This window comes from Pseudochaenichthys georgianus, chromosome 11 (genome assembly GCF_902827115.2).
Source record: "Pseudochaenichthys georgianus chromosome 11, fPseGeo1.2, whole genome shotgun sequence".
Classification (NCBI taxonomy): domain Eukaryota; kingdom Metazoa; phylum Chordata; class Actinopteri; order Perciformes; family Channichthyidae; genus Pseudochaenichthys; species Pseudochaenichthys georgianus.
The window spans coordinates 6,305,107-6,326,575 of NC_047513.1; the positions used below are offsets into that span (position 1 = coordinate 6,305,107).

The 21,469-nt window shown below is 41.8% G+C and overlaps 2 protein-coding genes and 2 long non-coding RNA genes across 9 annotated transcripts; 2 read left to right on the forward strand and 2 right to left on the reverse strand.

Annotated features, from left to right (window-relative positions):
- Positions 1–16: 16 nt before the first annotated feature.
- On the reverse strand, positions 17–10,213 carry usf2 (upstream transcription factor 2, c-fos interacting). 4 transcript variants are annotated; one of them, XM_034094215.2, is made up of 11 exons: positions 8,926–10,213; positions 8,201–8,244; positions 7,947–8,062; positions 4,805–4,924; positions 4,227–4,383; positions 3,562–3,646; positions 3,281–3,325; positions 2,524–2,582; positions 2,306–2,397; positions 1,717–1,845; positions 17–1,433 (listed from the first exon to the last, which is right to left on the reverse strand). In XM_034094215.2, exons 1-11 carry the CDS (start codon positions 8,961–8,963, stop codon positions 1,344–1,346), a joined length of 975 nt encoding a protein of 324 aa, XP_033950106.1. In that variant the 5' UTR covers positions 8,964–10,213; the 3' UTR covers positions 17–1,343. The 4 variants fall into 4 exon arrangements, with proteins under 4 accessions (XP_033950106.1, XP_033950105.1, XP_033950104.1 ...); XM_034094214.2 differs by having other exon boundaries at positions 2,294–2,397; XM_034094213.2 differs by having other exon boundaries at positions 7,947–8,095.
- LOC117454930 (uncharacterized) lies at positions 4,303–7,965 on the forward strand. The gene is made up of 3 exons (XR_004553039.2): positions 4,303–4,393; positions 4,792–4,915; positions 7,889–7,965. It is a non-coding gene; the product is annotated as an uncharacterized lncRNA (long non-coding RNA).
- On the forward strand, positions 8,042–21,135 carry LOC117454925 (lamin-A-like). 3 transcript variants are annotated; one of them, XR_011644124.1, is made up of 15 exons: positions 8,042–8,122; positions 11,430–11,565; positions 11,996–12,346; positions 15,199–15,355; positions 16,634–16,759; positions 16,884–17,054; positions 17,251–17,376; positions 17,925–18,145; positions 18,718–18,991; positions 19,094–19,201; positions 19,286–19,405; positions 19,572–19,628; positions 20,241–20,438; positions 20,604–20,723; positions 21,035–21,104. XR_011644124.1 is itself a non-coding variant. In XM_034094209.1 (15 exons), the coding sequence occupies exons 3-15, from the start codon at positions 12,009–12,011 to the stop codon at positions 21,105–21,107; spliced, it is 2,001 nt and encodes a 666-aa protein (XP_033950100.1). In that variant the 5' UTR covers positions 8,042–8,122; positions 11,430–11,565; positions 11,996–12,008; the 3' UTR covers positions 21,108–21,135. The 3 variants fall into 3 exon arrangements, 2 of the variants coding, with proteins under 2 accessions (XP_033950100.1, XP_071060887.1); XM_034094209.1 differs by having other exon boundaries at positions 20,604–20,635; positions 21,035–21,135; XM_071204786.1 differs by having other exon boundaries at positions 20,244–20,438; positions 20,604–20,635; positions 21,035–21,135.
- On the reverse strand, positions 17,306–18,712 carry LOC117454929 (uncharacterized). The gene is made up of 3 exons (XR_004553038.1): positions 18,626–18,712; positions 17,813–17,999; positions 17,306–17,364 (listed from the first exon to the last, which is right to left on the reverse strand). It is a non-coding gene; the product is annotated as an uncharacterized lncRNA (long non-coding RNA).
- Positions 21,136–21,469: the final 334 nt, after the last annotated feature.

Consider the following 21,469-nt stretch of genomic DNA (forward strand, 5'->3'; position numbering starts at 1 on the left):
TTATATGGCTCTGCACTCAGGTATAAACACTTCTGTTTTATTGTATCAGAATTAGTCATGCCAGTGGTTATATTTCCATGCTGTGGTGACTTTCAGTGTAGACAAAAGCTGGTTAGTTACAACTATCACCACTCACATCCAAACTACTCTCCACATTCCTGACCATGGTGGTTTTCTGGTCTTTCTGTCAGCAGCAAAGGTCCCCAACGTTTAGAGAATTGCAAAAAAAAAAGCCACCTTGGGTGTGTCCACTAAAATGCAGCATGACTAGTGGTCCAAACAGAGACTGAACCTCTATTTCAGTGCATTACACCAGTAGCCTATTAAGCAGATATACAAACCAACTATTATTTTAATGCCGTTAAGAAATGACTCCCACCTCATCTCCTTATGTGTACATTGCACCCAATAGGGACACATAAGAGATCCAAACTCCATATGTAAAGACTTCATGGAGTCTGGGAACCACTTGCAGTGCACTATCCTAATTACCTGAGCTATGTTAACACCATGGTTAACACCCATACTCTCCAGCAGGCTTCAATTAAGGCTTAGCACTAAAAATAAAACCTCCTTGACTCGAAGTTGCTTTGACTTTCAGAAAAGTAATATATATTTTTCTTTTTTAATATTCACCGACATTAGGTTTATAAAGTTTTATGATCTGTGCCCGGTGCTTGGAGTGTCAGTGTAAAGAGGCAGAAATTGTAAAAAGTTACCTCAAATTGCACACAGATCAACTATTTATATACACATGTGATCCACTGACAGTAGAACTATATTTAGTAACAGTTTATGAGCATTATCCAAAAATGTGTTTGTTGTTTTTGAATCACTTCTGGAACCAGCTGACTTTTTTTGTTCCGTGTACACATTCCTTAAACACTAATAAATTAAAAGTAAATGGGAGCTATCATTCCTGTCACATTTAGTAGTTCCATCACAGTAAATGTCAACACAAAAGGGAAGAAGTAGAGGTTGCGGTTCCATTAAAAAAGGTGAAATAATTAAAAGTAAAATTTCCTGTGGCAGTTTTTATAATTTAAAGTAAAAGAAAAAGAAAATATGCTGGAGCTGTGCAAAGGTTCCTTGAAGCAGAGGTGAGAGGTTCAGTGAGCTACACAGTTAACGGATTTCAGAGCGTTCAGCCTTCAACAGCTGGAGGTGGAGGAGGCGTTTGCAGTCCTTCAGTGTTTCTTTTCTCCAAACCCTGTGTGTGTCGCTTTGTGTGGTCCAATTACAGCTGGAAATTGTCTCTAGTTGTACTTCCTTCCATGGTATTGTTCAGGTGGGTGGGAGGATGCAACATTGTGTTTGTGAGGTTACAAGTGTCCAGTTCACAATTACTGAGGTGTCACATCTCCATTCACTTCTACGCCGTGCTGCTGTAGCTGCGCTCGAAGCAGTGCATTATCATTCTTCAGATCCTCAATCTAGGGGAAAATAGGTCATTAGACACAAAGAAAAATGTCACCTTATTTTGTCCTTTAAAAAAGGTTGAATTGAATTGTTACAGGCACATTGTGTTTTCCTATATTTTCCAAGACTCTTTGAGATATACTGTGCATTTCATACGTCAAAATAGGCGGCCTTGTGCTCACAGTCCCTGTATCGCAAATGTTTTTCTTTCCATTGCAACATAATGAAGGGTTAGACATGTACATTAATTTAGGCTGAGTGATCACGATTATGTACAGGGTTAAATGGGGAGCGAACCTGTTGTCTAAGCAGCTCGTTGTCCATCTCCACCCGCTCCACCTCTTTGTAACTCTCCTGCAGTCGCTGGTTACTCTGACGCAGCTCTCTGATGTAGTCGCAGGCTTTGGACAGGATGCCTCCTTTACTCTAGATGATAAAAGACAGAATTGGTAAAACATGACTCATCTTTTTTTCCTCCCATTGTGTCACTAAGAAACATCTGTCCTGAACTTTTCACTAGTGGCTGACTACCAAATAATAGAGCCTAATTTCCTTTGAACTGTGAGCATTGGATGTGGTTACACCTTTGGCGTCAGTAATTCAAGCAAGAATTAGGTGAAAAGACGTGAAAAGTGCAAAAAATATGCTCAGTCTGGATGTAATCCAGCTTCAAAATCCATAGAGATGCTGATTAAACCAAAAGATCACAGACTAAGCTGACACCTTCAGGCCACATTAGTCCATAAAAACCCAGATTTTTAGAACCAGATTTCATTAATAAAAAGATTAATAAACAGGTGAGCCATTTGTTAAAATTGTACACGTTTTAATAATATATGAGCTTTTAGAAAATATTATTTGGAAGGCTGTTTACTTTTAAACTCACCGCTCCAGTCCTGCTGTCTAAGCTACAGTCGGGGATGATTTTTGAAAGCGTGACAATCCAGTTGTTAATCTTGTCTCTTCTTCTTCTCTCCACTGCAAAGGACAACAGTTAAAGAAATGTCATCATAAGGCCGTTATGTACAAACAAAGCTCACGCCCTAAATCTACATCAAGATGCAACTACGAGCTGTGTAGCATTGACAAAACCCAAGTGCATGCCTTCATTGTGTTGTGCTCTTCGCCTCTCATCTCTGGGCGCCCGTGGACCCTCCACCTTCCTGTAACGACACAGCAGAGCAAACAGACAACGTTTTTATACACATTTTATTATTATAAAAAAAGTAGATTTCGACATTAACCAAATCTCTGACTCTTGAACTAGAATCCCGTTAAAGGGGAACAAATATCTATTGAAAGATGCAAATACATAACATGTATTTTAGCTGATGTCTTTATCCAAAGTTTCATATACAGTTGACATGCCCATGGTAACAACTGTGGTTGTTAACAAACATGTGGACTGCAAACCACCGACCCTACGACTGGTAGCATCCGTCACCATCTGAGCTGCAGCCGCACATCTAAACAAATGTTTTGACTTTAGCTTCATATCTTTGGCTGGTTAACGAGCGGTGCCCAAATGCACCATTCGTCTTTAGTAGCTTTTGGGAAGGAAGACGCAGATCTCCTCTTAAGACTCACTTCTTCTCCCTGGCCTTCTGTCAGAGCGGAGCACGACTCCTGACTTTTCATATATCTGTTGTCTTTTATTGTGATTGTAGTAATGTGTTTTTATTACACGTACAGCACTTTGGCTCGACCAAAAATCGCTTTTAAGTGTGCTTTATAAATAAACCCTTGATTTGATTTGATATAATTCACAAAACAAGGATGCTACTGATGGATCATTGAGCCACCAGGTCTCTAACACATGATGGGGGCACTGGGGGGGGGCGTATGTGAAAGTTCTTCTCACCAGTTAGAACTGCCATGCTGCAGCATCTCGCTTTCACCGAGGTCTCTGGGGATGGCAGGTAAGTAGGACACAGTGTGCTTTTCAGACTTTGGACGTTTTAATTTGTTTGGTGGTTCAGTTGTACACAATTACAAAACTAATCATTCAGAAAGGGAAGGAAGGAAGAGGTAGAGATCCCCCGTGAAGAATCAGGGTAAGGGGGGGTGAGAAGTCGGCCAAACACGAGGGGAGAGAGTTATGGTGATTCTGATGAATGCTGGGAAGTGTTTAGTTATACTCACGCAGTGTAGGTGTGTGTGCGGGGTGCGAGGATACGAGGGGCCGCCTGTAGTACCTCAGTGGGGCTCATCATCACGTAAAACTGGCCTGGATTTTAAGAGACAAAAAAGGAAAATTAAGTTCTCCTTAAATAATAATTGATTTTCCTTTTTTTTTTACTGACCATGTAATGCATGCTGGTGTATTAGGGCTATTGTAAGTACAATATTTTAAGTAAATACAATACCTGGGAAATATTCCAAGAAAAACATAATTCTAATTTAAAAGCCAAAATGTGTGCTTCCTTTTAGAAGGTTGGATCCACCTCATCACATCACAAATGTAAAAACAAGGAATTCCTCTTGTTCATGTGAGGAAGTGCAAAAGTTCCTAATTGATGTTGTTTTCTTACAAACAGGCTTAATCTAAGGCAATGTCTCTTTAAAATATTTACGCTTATGACAGTACGCTGATTCTGGGCTAAAACACCTATTATCTCCTTATGCTACATCCCAGAAAGTAAATATGATTAGTTGATCCACTGGACGCATAATGCACGGCCATGCGTGTGATGCGATGAGGAGAAGAAAGATGATCATCATTAGAAGCCTCTTATTTAATATCTATTCGTCTGTCCTTATTTTGTAAAACAAGGTGTCCCATTAGGAGGGCGGCTGCTGTTCCCCACCTCCTGCCTGAGCTATCGTGGGGTCGGAGGTGGTCTGCACGGACACGGCGGTTCCATCGCTGACGGTGGTGGCAGGGAAATAAGCGAAACGCGTCTCTCCTCCCACCGTCTCCCCCCCAGGACTGCCCCCATTACTGAAAGGGTTCTGGATGACAGCCTGGCAAAAGGTAGATTCACACAGTAAACAACCAGTACATCATATGCGCTAATGCTATGTATGTCTTTTTAATAATCATGATCTGTACAGTATAGCACCTTTCAAGAAATGCAGCACACATTTCTTTACAACAAGCAAAACAATGGATATTGAATTAACGTTAAACCAGGGATAATTTCAAATTAATGAAAAAGAAACTTCATAAAAGTAAAATCAAGAAATAATAATAATCAAGATAAAACAATATGGAAAATATACTGACGGATTATCAAAAAAGAAATAGATTTTTTTTTTTTTTAAATCAGTTCCCATACTTGCAGCCTGCTTATATAAATGGTGCGGCATTTACTCTGTACACCATATGCATGAGACGACAACCCCCCCTTTACACCTGCTTCCGCCTCTCAGAGCGTTCACCCACCTGTGCCACTGCCTGGGGGGCTCCAGCAAACGCTGCAGCAGAGACCACACTGACGGCCCCTGACCCATCAGCTGAGGCTTCCAAATGATCGTCTGTCACCTGAACCACACGGTACGTCACCTGCAGGCAGAGCACAGGAAACAAAGTAATCACACTTTAGACATGTCGTAGATTTAACTGCACACATTTAATATGACAAACGCTTGTTAGCAAAAAGCAGCCAACTTCACTCCTAGTTTTTCCAGAAATCCAAAGGTTCAACAATCCTTTAGATTTCCTACGGTTTGTTTTGTTTTTAAGTGTGAATAAGTATCAGGGGTCTCATCTGTTTTCTAACGACACAGTGGGGAGTTGTGGTTATTTCTAGCGTGCAAATTAATCAGTGTGTGTGAACACGTTTTAACCTGGGAGCATTTCTAACATACTAACCAAAGGGCTGTTATCATCCATCAGCACTCTGAACATTAACCGTTAGCTAAACCTCTCAAGGGAACATGGTTATCTAATCTTAGTATCTGTAACTTGGCGTGGCAGACTTGCAAAGCTCTGAATTTCCCAACATGTGGGAGTGGTGTGTGAACGGGCTGAGGAGAGAACTACAATCTGCGTTACAATAAATGAATGGGTTGTGTGTTTTTTTTAGCTTGACCAAACTGCTCCAATGCTAACTGCAATGGTTAGCATGCCTTTGTAACTATAGCAACACAGCCAGAATCTGAATACTCCTGTTCTGTCTTCGTTAAGTGTATTAGTTATGTTAATATGAATATACTTTATTTATAATACACTTTTCAAAACAAACTTACTGCATTACATGACTAAAACAGGAGCAACACACTTCAACTGTAGAGCTAAGCTCAGAGATGCATGACTGCTAAGCATCCATTTTGCAACAATACAAATTAAATGGAAATAAAACCCCCAAAGCATTTATTTTTAAGTTAAAAACACATAAATGTGCCTTGCATTATTAAATAGCTCCTTAGTAAAAAAACATACATTTTAAGAATGTATGTACAAACTATGCTATAGGCTACTTACTGACAGTGTTGGGTGTAACGCGTTACAAAAGTAACGTAGTTACAGTAATATATTACTTTTTGCTGTAACGAAGTAATGTAACGCATTACTAATGAAATGTGGGTAATATATTACCCACAATGCTCAGTAACGCAGTTACAACACATTTTAACCCGAAATTAAATGGTGTTTTGTTTTTTAACAATGTACTAACATAGCGAGACATTCCGACACCAGACACATTGTGCGGGTAGATTAGTAAACCTGGTGTTTACCCTTCAGGCTTCGCGCCGGGATCTTCGGGCAGTTGAATGTTATGCACCCTCTATTCCACAAAGAGAACGGAGCGAAAAATACTAACAACAAATTATGTCAGCTGCGCGTGACCTGCTCCGCTGCGCGTGCATCATCTCCAAAGTGCTTCCACCGCAGTGACACACATCTGTGGATAATCATTTATACGAAAATGGTTAAAGCAACCATCACTAAACGCCAGCAACACTGCATCTACTGCAGACTGCAGCAACAGGTCAGATGGGGACATCACGTGACCCTCCGCTGTGGACACTAGCTTACTCCCGCCTGACTCGCCGCCCTCAACCCCGGAGCAGCACTCTTCGTTGCCCGAAACACCGCCGCCCCTCTGCGGCCCGCAGGTGCCAGGATACCACGGCAAAACAGAGCCTGCCCAGGTATATCTAAACAAGTACCCGCCTGTACAGTGGGGTTAGGTGGTCATTTTGCAGCTCGTGGTATACAAATAGACAAGGGCTAGAATATGTGAAAATAGGGCCATATTCTGCCATGCCTGTAGAAATGTTGGGTCAAAAATAATGCATACAATAGCACAGATGCCTTCACCACGAATGGCTACAAAAAGATCTCATATCCCAAGCTTATCAACGAGCTGATGTTGCAGCTGAAATGATCTCCAGGTCACAAAGTCAACCTCACATGATGATGTGATCCAGTTTTCAAGCACAGTAAATATTCTCTTCCCAGAGTATATGATGGGACCAAGGTGATGTTTAGTAGGCTACATGGTTTTAATAATACTTTTGCTTTTCAATGTTTGCCATTTCAAACCATGAGCTGGTTCAAATAATATTTGCCTTGATTTACAATATGTTCTCATTTGATTTATCAGTACAGTTTTGAAGCTGTTTTGCCACAGTCCACTTTGGACTATATGAAATATTTCAGGATTGCACTTTTAACTCACTTGAAATGTTCTCACTTGCTTGGTTTCAAAACATAACAAAGGCCATAATCTGTTCATTGGGACCATCAATGCTATTTTTCATTGCTGTTGCCGGCCACTATTGCTCATGTAAACCTGCTACTGCTGCGCCCCCTGTGATCTCAGAGGCACCCTGAGTCATGTTGTTCTGGAACCAGGCCTGTACACGGCCACATACTGAACACACTACAGAGCCCGTTCCGTGTCCTGTTAGTGTTTACTTCCTGTCTGCCTTCTTCTGGTGATTTATCTGACGTCCAGCGCTCCGTCTTTTAACCTCTTTTCCTTTCTCTTTCTTGATCCTCCTTAGCAACCTTCATTAGAGTCCTTGACAGTGGTCTGTACTGCTGTATTAACAACGTGTCACATGTTAAGAATTTACAATCAGAATCGAGTATTCAACTAAGCCGTGTAATACAAGTTGTTAGTAGCCTTAAGGGCCCACACAGTTGTTATGCTATACCACATTGCCCTTCATTGGATGTATAATGAGCTGCACTAAACTACATTTTAGCATTTAAAATACCTAGCCATTCTTTTGCGGTTATTTTGGTGAAAGTAACTAGAAAAGTAACTAAAGTAGTGTAACTCATTACATTTCAGAGACAGTAATTTTGTAATGTAACTTATTACTTTCAAAAGAGAGTAATAAGTAATAAGTAATATATTACATTTTGGAAGTAACTTGCCCAACACTGCTTACTGATGTTTTGTTTCTTAAATGACTTATTAACGATTATATCAGAGTGATAACTGCTTTATGTGTGACGTAATTCTCTTGTTGTGTTGTTTATTAATGTGAAGTACCGGTTTCTCTTGTAAAGGAAAATATCTGGATCATAGTGAGACACGTTTATCTCTCCACACATCCTCCATGCTCACCTGTCCGCCGCTGTTCTCTGTGCGGAACTGGTACTGCACATTGTGGTCAGTGAACGCAGCCTGCGGGACGCCGGTGATGGTCACTGCGGTCTGCTCCACCGTGCCCACCGACTCTCCTGCAACACAGAACAGGTTTCCAATCTGTGAGGCTGCACAGGCACAACCACGACAGACAAGTAAGTGGATGAATATGCATTACACATTGTATTTCCAGAAAATGAGCAGGTTACACTTTAGAATGAGAAGAACCCCACCTTCCTGAAGCTGCACCACCTCTTCTGTTTCCCGTTTGTCGTGACTAGAAACAAACAGAGAACAGAGAGTCAATTATTGATCATAAATGAATATGTGATGCAGCTCTCAAAGCAAGGCGAATGGCGACCCCTGGTGGTCCCAGGAGGAGATGATGGAGAAAACATAAATAAAGTCACACATCACTGGCGGGCAAAGCGTGACAGAAGTCATGTTTTATGCAACTTTCAGGAGAAAACTATGTATTATTTAATGATTAAAACTCAACTGTAAGTGATTATATTAAGTGCACAAGCAAGGTAAAAACTTCAGAAATAACTATAACACTATTAACACCGCCCTTCTTAGTTTAATTTAAGCATTTCAATGCTAAAAGAGTTGCATTAGCTATAGTGAAACAACAACGTTAAACTAAGTGTGATGTCTGGAAAATAAACCCAAATCGCTGATGTGCATTTGCTTTTCTTATCCTGTAAATAAAGCAGTAATCGTGATGTTACACATTTGCAAAAGGGCGCACACTTTCTGCTGAAAATGTGAAAATGACGGATGCAAAGAACGCCTCATCCAGGAAGGCTGCACCCAGATTCAGCAGGAGGTCAAACATAAACAATGCACACATTTTACAAGTATCTGTGGCATGCAGGTTATTAACAGCTAGAATAAAAAGCTTTTAGGCCGTGGAGGGAGCCATGTCTGAGCAGGAAGCGGGGCAGCAGCCTCTCACCTCCCCGAGCTGTCCAGACTCTGCTCCAGCATATCCATGAAGCTTTTTGCGGGGTAAAAACGCCGATATTCAACGACACTGATTTACGGAGATGGAAGCGCTGATCACGGGGACAAACACACGGGTCATGTGAGGAAGACAGTCCAGGACACGTGAGGCACCGACCGGGCAAGGAGCTAAAATGGAGGCCGCTGCTGAGCAGGAGGGAGTCGTCTGCGTCTGTGCGGAAAACCGAAAAAAAACACACACTCCGGGGGCTTACGCAGCTGCACGGCGGCGGCGGTGCTCCGGGGAGATCGTTAGAGTCTTTCAGATGAACCTGCTGGGTGTACGGCTGGAGGATTATTTCATGTTAACGGTTCGATGGAAGTGTTTTTGTCCTTGGGTTTCCTTGTTGTTGCTCGCGACGCACAGCTGCTGTTTGTCCGCGCAAAGCTGTGGACTGCGCCATGCGGCCAATAAGATGCGGAGTGGATTGATTTCTGCCTTTTTATATTGTGTTTATATGTGTGTTTTGATCAGTGTAAATGTTCCTTTGCCTTTTAATATTTCACATAGTGTAACCTAGCATTCACGTGACTCCTCTGGGGCAAGTAGTTTTCTAGTTAGTGCATTATCGCGTTTTATTCTCGGTTTATTCCTGCATTTAAAAGTCAGTCACGCTGGGATTATTTGCTTATAATTTCTTAAACTTTGTGTTATATTTGTCAAGGCAATCATATACATGTGTTGTGTACAGTGTTCATCTGACACACACATGCAGACTATCAGCTCCTCAGCTCCTTCAGGTTTTTTGCCCAGGTGACCACGGGGATCCAATACGGGTTTTCACACAGACCACATGACACAAACTGTCCAACGCGCAGAGCACTCCGCTTCTCGTAACCCACTGTTCTTATGTCGTGTTTGACAGCGAGAAGCTATTTTAACTCAAAAACCGGAAAAAACATGTTGTTCCGTTTGATTGGATCATGGTGTTTTGAGTGCAGCCAGTTTCAACCATTAGCCACAGTCTGCTGATTAACACAACTCTCCTGAAGGCACCGTATCATATTAAACAAACCGCATTTATGGAAACCCCTCTTACTTTTATCACTTTTTATATAAAGAATTGTGCCTACAATGTAAGTGCATGAGCTCAACAGCTCCAAATCACTGCTCATTGATTTGAGTTTGCAGAATAAGCTGGAATTGAAATCAAATACCATTTTAGATTTATATATTATGTTATTTATTCACATTAGTTATGCAATTATTTGTATTTATATTGTATTTGTTGATTGCACAGACACGTAAAGCTGTATTGTATTTTGGTTTGTTCAATAAAGGAAAGATACAACGAAAAGATAATTCGAATGCACTATTTTGGTTTCGTAACTTTACATATTGTTTTGTCTATTTTATGCTCTTTTGATGTTTATTTTTGATGTATTTTACTGGTGACTGTATGTGAAAGACACAATGGAACTCATATGTGCATTTAAATTATAATGTAGTTTATATATATAGTGCTTCTCACAAAATAGTCACAGAAGATTCAGATTTATCTTTGAATCTTGAATCGTGATATCAATTTCCTGTGAAGCACTTGGGACTGCAATTATTGTATGAAAGGTGCTGTACAAAGAATGCTTATTATTGTTAGTATTGGGTTTAATGTAAATGTAATAATACATGTAAATACATTTCATTTTTGAATTAACAGTACCATTGTGTTACCATGGCAACCGTTAGAGTGGCACTCTAGCTTTAAAATGATGAATTATTCACTCGTGTGGAAGGGAATGGGTTAAAATAATAAGAGGTTGCAAAATTGTAAAGGAGGTACCATGCCTATCAACACTTAGTTCATTTAAAAATAACAATCTAATGTAGATTTGAGAACAATAGTGGGTTTAACACCATGAAATTAAAACCAGACAGACATGGCATACACATTATAAAATGACTGTTAGTGCAGTATAATGCCTTAAAGAAAGTATTAAACCACATTGACATCTTGTGTTTTGTTGTTTTTACACTAAATCCATATCGATTTGTAAATGCTAAATACAACATTCTGTTTCTTATAAAAGTTCGTCATCTGAAGCATAAGCACTGGTTCGAGTCAAACGCCATGAATGAACAGAAGTGAACTCTCAGGCAACAGATCTTAAAATGATCCCCTAGCATTTATATGAGTAGCGGGTGACTCATTCATTCAGACTGCACACCCATAGTGTGTGTGTGTGTGTGTGTGTGTGTGTGTGTGTGTGTGTGTGTGTGTGTGTGTGTGTGTGTGTGTGTGTGTGTGTGTGTGTGTGTGTGTGTGTGTGTGTGTGTGTGTGTGTGTGTGTGTGTGTGTGTGTGTGTGTGTGTGTGTGTGAGTGTGTGAGAGAGAGAGAGAGAGAGAAAAAAAAGACACAACCAAACAACCACCTATGAAGTGCCAAACTTGAGTCCAACCTCTCTCCTCTCCTCCCATCTCATTCCTTCCTACCCGGCACCCACCGATGGATTTGCAGACATCGCTCTAACAGACTGAAGAGTGCAGGAGGACTTAGAGGAAAGCTCTCATCCCAAGATACCAAAGCAAACCAACAGAGAAGTCTCCGAAAACCCTAAGTTGATCTACTTCTACCCTCTACGCAGCTATAAAAGGTAAATCTTTAGTCTTTACTTTGAGCTGTGGGTGGAGTCGACAACCCTCCATGTCCTTTGATCAACTTTTCTTTTGAATGTTTTATCTCAATGCACTCAAAAGACTTTCTGTGCACCTGATGCGGTAAATTATGTTTTATTCTTAATTCTAACCTTTCTATTCTAACTTTGTTTTACTTGTGTGGGAAGCGACAGATTATTACAGTAGAAGTCCACTTTTATACCTCAATGAGGCGATTGTGTTCTGGATTGGTTTTGATTATAAAGTAGGTGAATGTAGATTTGTAACAGAACTGCATGGTCAGCTGTCTCATCATCCTCTGTAAAGGCCTGTTTTATTGTACTAAGCTCCTGATGCCAGCATGTAGACATGTTGTGCATGGAAACAACTGTACAGAATGATTCATTTGATAATCATGTCTGTTTCCAGAAAGACAAGTGCCATGGCGACACCCAAAAGTACTCCCCGAGGCTCCAGCATACCTCTGTCCCCCAACCGTATCACCCGGCTCCAGGAGAAGGATGACCTGTGCAACCTCAACGACCGGCTGGCCGTCTACATCGACAAGGTGCGCTCACTGGAGTTTGAGAATGCCAGCCTGCGTGTGCGCATCACCGAGTCAGAGACTGAGGTCAGCCGGGAGCTGACGGGCCTGAAGGCCGCCTACGAGACGGAGCTGGCCGATGCCCGGAAGACTCTGGACTCTGTGGCCAAGGAGAGGGCCCGGCTGCAGCTGGAGCTGGCCAAACTGAGGGAGGACTTCAAGGAGCTGAAGGCAAGGTGAGCTGCAGCACAAGACAAACTCAACCTTTTTGTGCGGTTATGTGGTCGTGACAAATAATATCTTCAATCAGTGAAAATACATTGCGGGAGGATAGGGGGGCTTAGGGGTGACCCCGCACGTTTGAGGCCCTGGATTCGTTAAAAGCACCCCTGTGTGTTCATGAGATGTAGTTTATTCACAGTTCAACAGACTGTCAAACTGATTAAAGAGTTCAGCAAGTTCAAATCATTAATAAACCTAGAGAGTGGATTTAATCATCATGACGTCACCTTGGGGTTTGGCATTTTGGACGTTACCATTTTTTTGTTTTTTTGAACCATTTTTTACGAGGGTGGAGCTAGAAAGGGATACTCCTCCTTCTAAGCCTCTGTCCTTATTGAGAGGTCACCATAGCAACTTGCCCATAGAAACGTAGCCACGCCCTGTTACCAGGTTTACCTAGTACTACATTGCTCTATTGTCTACCTTAGTTTAAATGGGACCCTAAATGACATTAGTAACATCATGCTGTATTAAAGGAAACATAAAACTAGCGATTGAGCCCATTCACTTATCAGGAGGTAGGAAATCAAGTGAGGAGTAAGGTATAGTTTTCTTTTAGACTTCCTTACAACTGGACACACTTTCACTCAATGCATTAGACTCTGGGCTTTTCTGTTACAGCCTCTCGTGGTCTGGGTAGGCCCAATAGATAACGGTGGCTAATGTTAGCACACTTTGGATTGGAATTGCTTTGTAACTTCAGAGATAGTTGGCTCTCATTATGACTATTTTCTGCATTACTGTTCACACATTTACTATAATCCCATAATTAGCACATGTGGTAACAGAGGCTGCTGTCACACTTAAGTAACATTAAACTTCACCCTCAAAATACTTAACTTTAAAGATCTTGCAGTATAACAGTAGACGTTATGTAACACGAGCTGAAGAGCACACACCGTGTCACTGGTTGCCTTTTCTTCCAAGAAGATTTAAAAAGTCTTCCTGGTATGCCCGAAAATAAAATGGAAACACACTACTGAACAAGATATGATGTTTATTGGAGGATCATGAGAGGAAGCAGCTGCCTCAAGGCTTATGAAAGCCCCACTTTCAACATCTTTCTATGTTTGTCAAATATGTGATATGCTTCCATGTAAAGAGTAGCAAAGGGATTGAGTAAATGAAGCATTAGCCCATTAGAACATACTAGAGTGTGATTACAGTGATAATATCTGCATGTGAGCCACAGCAGCAGATCAGAGTTACTCATTAGCTTTTAGTAGCTGATGCTTTATATGTGACGGTGTGAGAGCTGCCCTGGTTCAGGGGCCACTCCCTGCCCGGAGCATACCCTCCTCATTGCTCACTGCTGCCTGACGTTTCTCCTCTTCCCATGCTGCCACATCCAGAGCCTGATGACTAACTCTTTCCCCGTCTCTCCTCCTACCAAGGCAATTATTATGCACACAGTACGTGGCAGTGTTTAGAGGGCTGTACTCTTGCCTCCATTATTTTTCCATAAATGTTGAGACGACGGACGTTGTATGTTTGGCAAAGTCGAGCCGTCGCCATGGCAGTGTGTCAGCCAAACATAAACGGCTGTGGTTTGTGGCTACCGCAAACATGGGACTGAACGTTGATCGTTGTGGCCTATGAGTCATATGCACCAAGGTCTTTCCCGTCTCTATCTGGACGACATCCTTGATCTAAAATAGCTCATATTTGTTTCATTAGACTCCGTAAAGGAAACTGTAGTAGTTCAGTTTCCACTTAAAGGGGACCTATCATGCAAAATGCACTTTTTGATGTCTTTTATACATAAATGTGTCCCCGGTGTGTCGGGGAACTCACGCAGCGTCAGAAAATAAAACCCTCTCTCTTTCCCTCCGTACCCAAATCTCTAAAAACGGAGGTACAACGGAGCTGATCCAGATTTGCGGCTGATATGACGTCAAATCGGCGGTGGACCCACGGCCCTATCAGAAACGTTGCTATCAGAAACAATGCCCGACTGTTTTGGACGTAATATGGTCGGTGTTGACATTAGCATCGCTAACACTCAGAGCTAACCTGTACTGGAGAGCATGTGTGTGAAGAAGCAGGAAGTAGAAAGGAACTCACCTTGTGGTGTAACCGGCAAGAGAGAAAGCCTTTGAGCTCCAGACTGTTTCAGAGAGAATCCTTGATCTAATAATCCTTGTGTTTCATCACCGCAGCAGGTCCCGCATGAGCCGGCATAAGCTCCGCCCCCTCAGTTTTTTATTTTGTAGCCTTTTTTTATACAGGTGAAAATCTCATTGAGACACAGGGTCTCATTCTCAAGAGAGACCTGTTTATACCCAGAATCAGCACTTTTGAAACAGGAAGTGAAATAGAGGGATATGAGGCATGGCTAGAATGGGGGATCTGTTTGGTATCTTGACCAAAACACTTCATAGACATGTTTTTTATATATATGAGCCCTTTGCTATTGCCTACAAATAGCCTGATAGGTGACCTTTAAAGTAAACTCCACCTAAAAAACGTATCCATCCTTCTAGTTGTAGTGCAATCTATCGGTGTAGATACCTCTGGAGCGAGTTGGAGCGCTTGGAGCACCACAAGTCAGGTTCCATCTCCTTTCATTATTATGGAAAGAAGGCAGACAACCTCTGCAGGCCGTGTCTCCAGACGTTGGCAACTCAAACTACACTTTGAGTATCAGGAAGAAATAATGTTTGGATTTTTTTGGATAAATATCCCATGAATTTCAACTCAAAATGTATCTTTACTCATAATCCATTCACTGGAATATTCGCTATCAATTTCATAACACATCCACGAAGATTCTATTCGACATCTGAGACTCTGTGCGTCTTTGCAGGAACACCAAAAAGGAGTCAGACCTGGCTGCAGCGCTGCTGAGGCTCAAAGACCTGGAGGCTATGATGAACTTGAAGGATGCGTCCCTGTCTACGGCTCTGGGAGAGAAGCGTAACCTGGAGGCTGAAAACAGGGACCTGAAAGAGCAGGTTGCCAAGGTAACTGACACCCCCGCTCAGTTTGTACCTCAGTGGAAACACATCTGGGGTCAATCTTTCTGCAGTAAGCCTCCACGCTCATAAACCCTCATTTTGTCCCTCATACTTCTCTGCGTCTTCCACTTTAGTAAATGTCAGCTGTCACAGCTACAGCCATGTTTTTGCATTCACCACTGGATACTAGCTTTTTCCAGTGTCTTTAGTGGAGTTTGGAAATATCCTCAAGTTAAAAAAGTATAATATGATGTATAGGTGAGTGCCTATTACATTACATTGCATTTAGCTGACGCTTTTATCCAAAGCGACAATAAGTGCATTCGACCAAGAAGATACAAACTTGAAGAAAACAGAATCATCAGGTTTCATAGAGCAAAAACAGTTCAAGTGCTACTCAACTGGCTTTAGATAAGCCAGCCCTTTATTAGTATATAAGTGCTTTGTTAATAGTTCTATCGCTCGAAGTGGAGTCGAAAGAGATGAGTTTTCAGTCTGCGCCGGAAGGTGTGTAAGCTTTCTGCCGTCCTGATGTCAATGGGGAGCTCATTCCACCATTTAGGAGCCAGGATAGCAAACCCACGTGTTTTTGCTGATGGGAACTTGGGTCCCCCTCGCAGCGAGGGTGCAGCGAGCTGTTTGGCTGATGCAGAGCGTAGAGCACATGCTGGGGTGTACGGTTTAACCATGTCCTGGATGTAGGAAGGGCCAGATCCATTCGCAGCATGGTACGCAAGTACCAGTGTCTTGAAGTGGATTCTAGAAGTTACCGGAAGCCAGTGGAGGGAGCGGAGGAGCGGAGTGGTGTGGGAACATTTAGGAAGGTTGAAGACCAGACGAGCCGCTGCATTCTGGATGAGCTGCAGAGGTCGGATGGCACATGCAGGTAGACCAGCCAGGAGGGAGTTGCAGTAGTCTAGGCGTGAGATGACGAGAGCCTGGACCAGAACCTGCTTCGCTTTCTGGGTCAGCTGGGGACGTATCCTCCTGATGTTGCAAAGCGTGTATCTGCAGCAGCGGGTTGTAGCAGCGATGTTTGCAGTGAAGGACAGGTTGTTATCTAGGATCACACCCAGATTCCTTGCAGTCTGAGTCGGGGAAACAACAGAGGTGCCGATGTTGATTGTCAGGTCAAGAGTGGGACAATCTTTTCCCGGAAGGTATTTTGCTGGTAAAGCTCAGAACTCTTTTGCCCTTTCATTGTATTTAATGCATATTCCTGCATTCTGCTGCCTCGTTATGTGAACAGCAGCTTGGTACTAATGTTCAGTTCCTGTTTCTCAGCTGGACACCAGTTTGGCCGACGCCAAGAAGCAGCTGCAGGATGAGATGCTGAGGAGGGTGGACGGAGAGAACCGCATCCAGACCCTCAAAGAGGAGCTGGAGTTCTGCAGGAACCTCCACTCTGAGGTCAGACCCTGAGAACAAAAGCACTTATATTGAAGGAATTATTTGAAAAATATATGAAACCTTTTTCATATAATCTCCTCAGCCACCACCTGAAAATGATTTTGTGTTTGTAATCGTCCAACAGGAGCTACGGGAGACAAAGCGGCGTCATGAGTCCCGCATGGTTGAGATGGACAATGGCCACGTGCAGGACTTTGAATGCAAATTATCTGAGGCGCTGGCGGACATGCGTGGTCAGCATGAACTGCAGATAAAAATGTACAAGGAGGATGTCGAGAAGACCTACAATTCCAAGGTACACCATACATTTTTTGTTGTAAAAAAGAAAAGAAAGACACAATACAAAACACAAACTGCACACAATAATTATCCAAAACATCATAACACAGGAATGCATTGGACTCATTCGGGCTGGTACTACTGAAGCAACATTAGTTTCAGACTTTAATGTTAGATTTAAATCCTTTTCTCCCTTGTTGTTTCTCCGTCAGCTGGAGAACGCTCGTCAGTCTGCAGACAGGAGCGGCCACCTGGTTGGAGCCGCACACGAGGAGCTGCAGCAGACACGCATCCGCCTGGAGTCCATGTCCTCTCAGATCAGCCAGCTGCAGAAACAGGTACAGTGAGGAGCAGCTGAGGGCATAATACATTGCATCCATATGAAATCAACAACTGAACTCTGCAATTCTCAAAACAGTTAGAGTTAATACTGTATTACACGTAAATTATTCTTATTAATGCACTACTGTGGTTATTGTATTAAATAAAAAATATTATGCATACACTTTTTTTAAATTATTTAAAAATTATATTTCTTCTTATTTTATTTTACCTTTTTTTAAATGTATATTTGTATTTTATATTATTTAATTTAGCTTCATTTTACAAGTTCTGATTCTGGCATCATGTCATGTTTTTCCTCGTTAGTATGTTAGGCCAAATATACTACTTTACTTTATATTTGCTGTTTTTAAAAGCTTAGTTGGGCTGTTTTTTGCACAATGTTACAGTTTAATCTGATTTATCTTGCTTTTACAAAAAATGTCTGAATACCAAAAAACTCCTTTGACCATCTTTGGCTTTGCTTGACAAATCTGAGGCTTTGAAGCTGTGTTTTTTTGGTCTTATTTAATCTAACAACGGTGTCACTCTCTCTCTGATCCAGCTGGCGGCCCGCGAGGCCAAGATAAGGGACCTGGAGGACGCCATGTCTCGGGAGCGGGACACCACCCGCCGCCTGCTGGGGGAGAAGGAGAGAGAAATGGCGGAGATTAGGCAGAAAATGCAGCAGCAGCTGGACGAGTACCAGGAGCTGCTGGACGTCAAGCTGGCTCTGGATATGGAGATCTGTGCCTACAGGAAGCTGCTGGAGGGAGAGGAGCAGAGGTAAACAGTCGCGTCTTGCGCTAATTCAACAGTGATTTCCTTCGTGCTACAGAGTTGCCATTCATAACCAGAGGAAGAAGTAGTATCCAGATTTTTCAATTCAATAAAAGTAGTAATACGACATTGCAGAGACACTTTAGTGCAAGTAAAAATCCTGGAAACCAAATCGTACTTAGTTAAAAGTACAAAGGTATTGGCATCAAAATATACCTTAAATACAAAGGTAAACTTAATGTGCATATTTCTGAAGAATGTCAAATATATCATTGGATCATAAATAACAATGCATTAACATTAAAGATTCAAAATACATTTTTGAATACATCACAATGACAGAAAATGGTCCTACCCATGAGACTTAGATCAAATGAAAAAAACAAATATTCAATAGAAAACTAAGAACAGGGTTTATATCATATCATACTTCGACTTATGCGATGTAGTGAAATGCATAAATGATCATAATATGAAAATACTTACCTAAAGTACAAGCCTCCAAAATGATACTTAGTACTTGAGCAAATGTCCTTCCTACCTCTTCCTCTGTCCCTAACACTTGTTTGTCCCTGCAGGCTGCGTCTCTCCCCCAGCCCCCCTCCCACCAAGATGACAGGAAGTCGTTCCTCTGCGTCCGGAGTTCTGTCTCGCTCAGCTCACTGCAGCACTAACAGCACTCCTGCCAAGAGGCGCCGCCCCAACGACACGGACAGCGAGGCCTCCAGCATGGGAGGAGGATCCGTGGCCCGCACACGCATCACCCAGCAGGCTTCAGCCAGCGGGCGCGTCACCGTGGACGAGGTGGACCTGGACGGGAAGTATGTCAGGCTCAGCAACAAGAGCGATGAGGTGAGGGGTGAAGTCATGTTTGGGTGATTCATTATTATGAATTCAACTTACTTAGGGGACACTTTAAAAAACAACTGCTGACCTTTGTAATCCAACCATCAGGACCAGAATTTGGGGAACTGGCAGCTGAAGCGACAGGTGGGATCTGGTGTTCCAATCATCTTCAAGTTCCCGGTGAAATTCACCTTAAAGGCTGGGCAGAGGGTCACGGTAAGAAATACCTTTACTACACAAATCAGTACAGTGATAAGTAACAGATTACTCACCTTTGTTAACCTGTCCTCCCGGTGACAGATCTGGGCCTCTGGTGCTGGGGTTCCCCACAATCCTCCCTCTGACCTGGTGTGGAAGACTCAGGCCTCCTGGGGCACCGGACACCTCTTCCAGACCACCCTGATAAGCACCAATGGAGAGGTATTCTGAATGTACCGGTCACATGGTTCTTTATCTAAGCCTATAGTACTGTGATGACATTAGCTTTAATAGGGCCTCAGCCCAGGCTTGTGTCAAATGATATGCACAGAGCTTTTTAGTGTCAGAAATGTGCAAAAATAAAAAACGTAAATACTTTTTCCTTCAGGAAATGGCAATGAGGAAGGTCACCCGCACACAGCTTGAAGAAGAAGATGATGACATGGTAAGATAAATTGAATTTGAACACAGAAATCTGCAGGATAAATCTGAGTGCTCAGGGTGGTACAATAGATTGTGTTGTACCTTTAAGTTAACCTAATATTGATATTGGAAATCAGCCATGTCCATAATGCAGAAACACACAATCTGTAAATGTGTATTTGCACTATATATGTGTTCTATTGTTGCTGTACAAAGGGTCTGAAAGTGTGGAACAACCACGACATGCTGTCATCATTTTAAAGTGGTTAGAACAGACCTCATTCATGTATGGATTATTATCTATATTTTCTTTAGAAGACCAACAGTCCAAAACACACATGTTCTGTTTTCTTTTATATAATTCTAAGAAAGTCAGAAAATCCAGGAAATATTTTAAACATTACTCAAATTATGAATCAAATATCAAAACAGTTTATGATTATGATCTCTTTTGAATGTATTGTACGAGGTTTATAGTTTTGTCAAATATCCTGCATCCCCTAAAGATATCCATGTGGTCCTTTCAAAATAAAACACTCTTCTCTAAATATTTTGGCCAAGCTATCACCACATTACAAACAAGTATTTACTTATGAATTGCTGTGATACTAACAATAACTGTGTGTTGCCTCAGCAGGTGGCTCACAGCACCTGTGGAGACAGTGAGTATAACCTGCGCAGCCGCACGGTGGTCTGTGGCTCCTGTGGACTTCCTTCAGACAAATCCAGCCACTGCTCCGTGGCCTCCCCCTCCAGATCCTTCCGCAGCGGAGGGATCTCTGAGGGTCTACTGCCGCAGTCCTTCGTGTTCAGCACCAGCAATCCTCGCAAGGTGAGCAATGAGTTCATCACAAAGGAAGACAAAACATCAGCTCCACTAGGATGCTGACACACCAGTGTTCTTCTGATTTTAGAGATCAGTGCTTTTTATTTTTATTTCTGTCTTCATCTTGAGTATTTTTGTGTTTGATGGTAACTTTGTCATCTTTCCTCGTAGACTGGATCCAGAATGGAGAACTGTCCAATCATGTGAGCCCCGTGGACCCTCGCTGGAACACTTCAACTCTTTTAGTTTTCAGTTATTAGTGCTTTATAGTTACCAGTTTTAGTTATTAAGGTTAGTTAATGTATAACAGAATAATCATTTCAAAATAAGGCATGCAAAAAAACTTGATACTGCTTTTTTATAATGTACATAGGCGTGCTTATGATTTCTTTCTGGAATTTAAATGGCGATTTAGCGGTCACTTTGTTTGCTTTGCTGTCATTAATGGTTGGAAATATATACCAGCCTTTCACATAGCAACACAACATGAATCAGCTACTTGAACAACTTACTGTCGAACAACTGTTTGTGCTAAAAGCCTTGTTTACTTCTAAAAGAGTTGTTGCTGGTCGATAAATCATGCTTTTTTGTGCTACTTATAGAACCGTTTCATCAGATTTTCATTTTCGTACCGACGTGAACTTACTGATGCGGCAGGGCTGCAGTAAAGGTTGACCCCATCCTTTCTACAGATCTGAGGAATATTGTGTATTTTCTTCTTATATCAATAAACATATTTTTCAGAATTTTGCCATATTTGTTCAACAATAATGATAGGATAGCAGTCTAGGTGCAAATAGCAAAATAAAAATAAGTGGGTTTTGTTGTTACTATTATTGGCAGATGCATAACAATTACACAGGTACATCTTTTTAGTAAAGAACATTCTTGCTTTAGAGTCTAGACTATATGGCGCTGACTAATACCTTACCTACAAATCTTGTGAATTATGTATGAAAAAAAAACAATTAAAAAAGAAAACATAAGATAAGGAAAAAACACATTAGTAGAATTCAATATTACCAACACTGTCCATT